Below are 399 nucleotides of genomic sequence, written 5' to 3'. Positions count from 1 at the left end.
CCTCATCATCCACCACCGCAGCCACACCAAGGAGCGGCCCTACGAGTGCTCCGAGTGCGAGAAGAGCTTCAACTGCCACTCGGGGCTTATCCGCCACCAGATGACGCACCGTGGCGAGCGGCCCTACAAGTGCTCAGAGTGTGAGAAGACCTACAGCCGCAAGGAGCACCTGCAGAACCACCAGCGGCTGCACACGGGCGAGCGGCCCTTCCAGTGCGCGCTGTGTGGCAAGAGCTTCATCCGCAAGCAGAACCTGCTCAAGCACCAGCGCATCCACACGGGTGAGCGGCCCTACACGTGTGGCGAGTGCGGCAAGAGCTTCCGCTACAAGGAGTCGCTCAAGGACCACCTGCGTGTGCACGGTGCAGGCCCCGGCCTCGGCGCCCCCCAGCGGCAGCT

The 399-nt window shown here is 65.4% G+C and overlaps 1 protein-coding gene across 1 annotated transcript in view; it reads left to right on the top strand.

Moving 5' to 3' along the window:
• The window catches only part of Znf282 (zinc finger protein 282), a 22,944-nt gene that overhangs the window by 20,655 nt on the left and 1,890 nt on the right, over positions 1–399 (top strand). The window contains exon 9 of the mRNA XM_033763970.1: positions 2–393. Within this exon, the coding sequence (XP_033619861.1) occupies positions 2–393 (392 nt within the window). The remainder of the gene's footprint in view (position 1; positions 394–399) is intronic.

Source organism: Fukomys damarensis, unplaced genomic scaffold, assembly GCF_012274545.1.
Source record: "Fukomys damarensis isolate Sample0158 unplaced genomic scaffold, DMR_v1.0_HiC HiC_scaffold_16, whole genome shotgun sequence".
Lineage (NCBI taxonomy): Eukaryota > Metazoa > Chordata > Mammalia > Rodentia > Bathyergidae > Fukomys > Fukomys damarensis.
The sequence above is the reverse complement of the archived record's forward strand: the minus strand, read 5'-3'. Positions and strand labels throughout refer to the sequence as shown.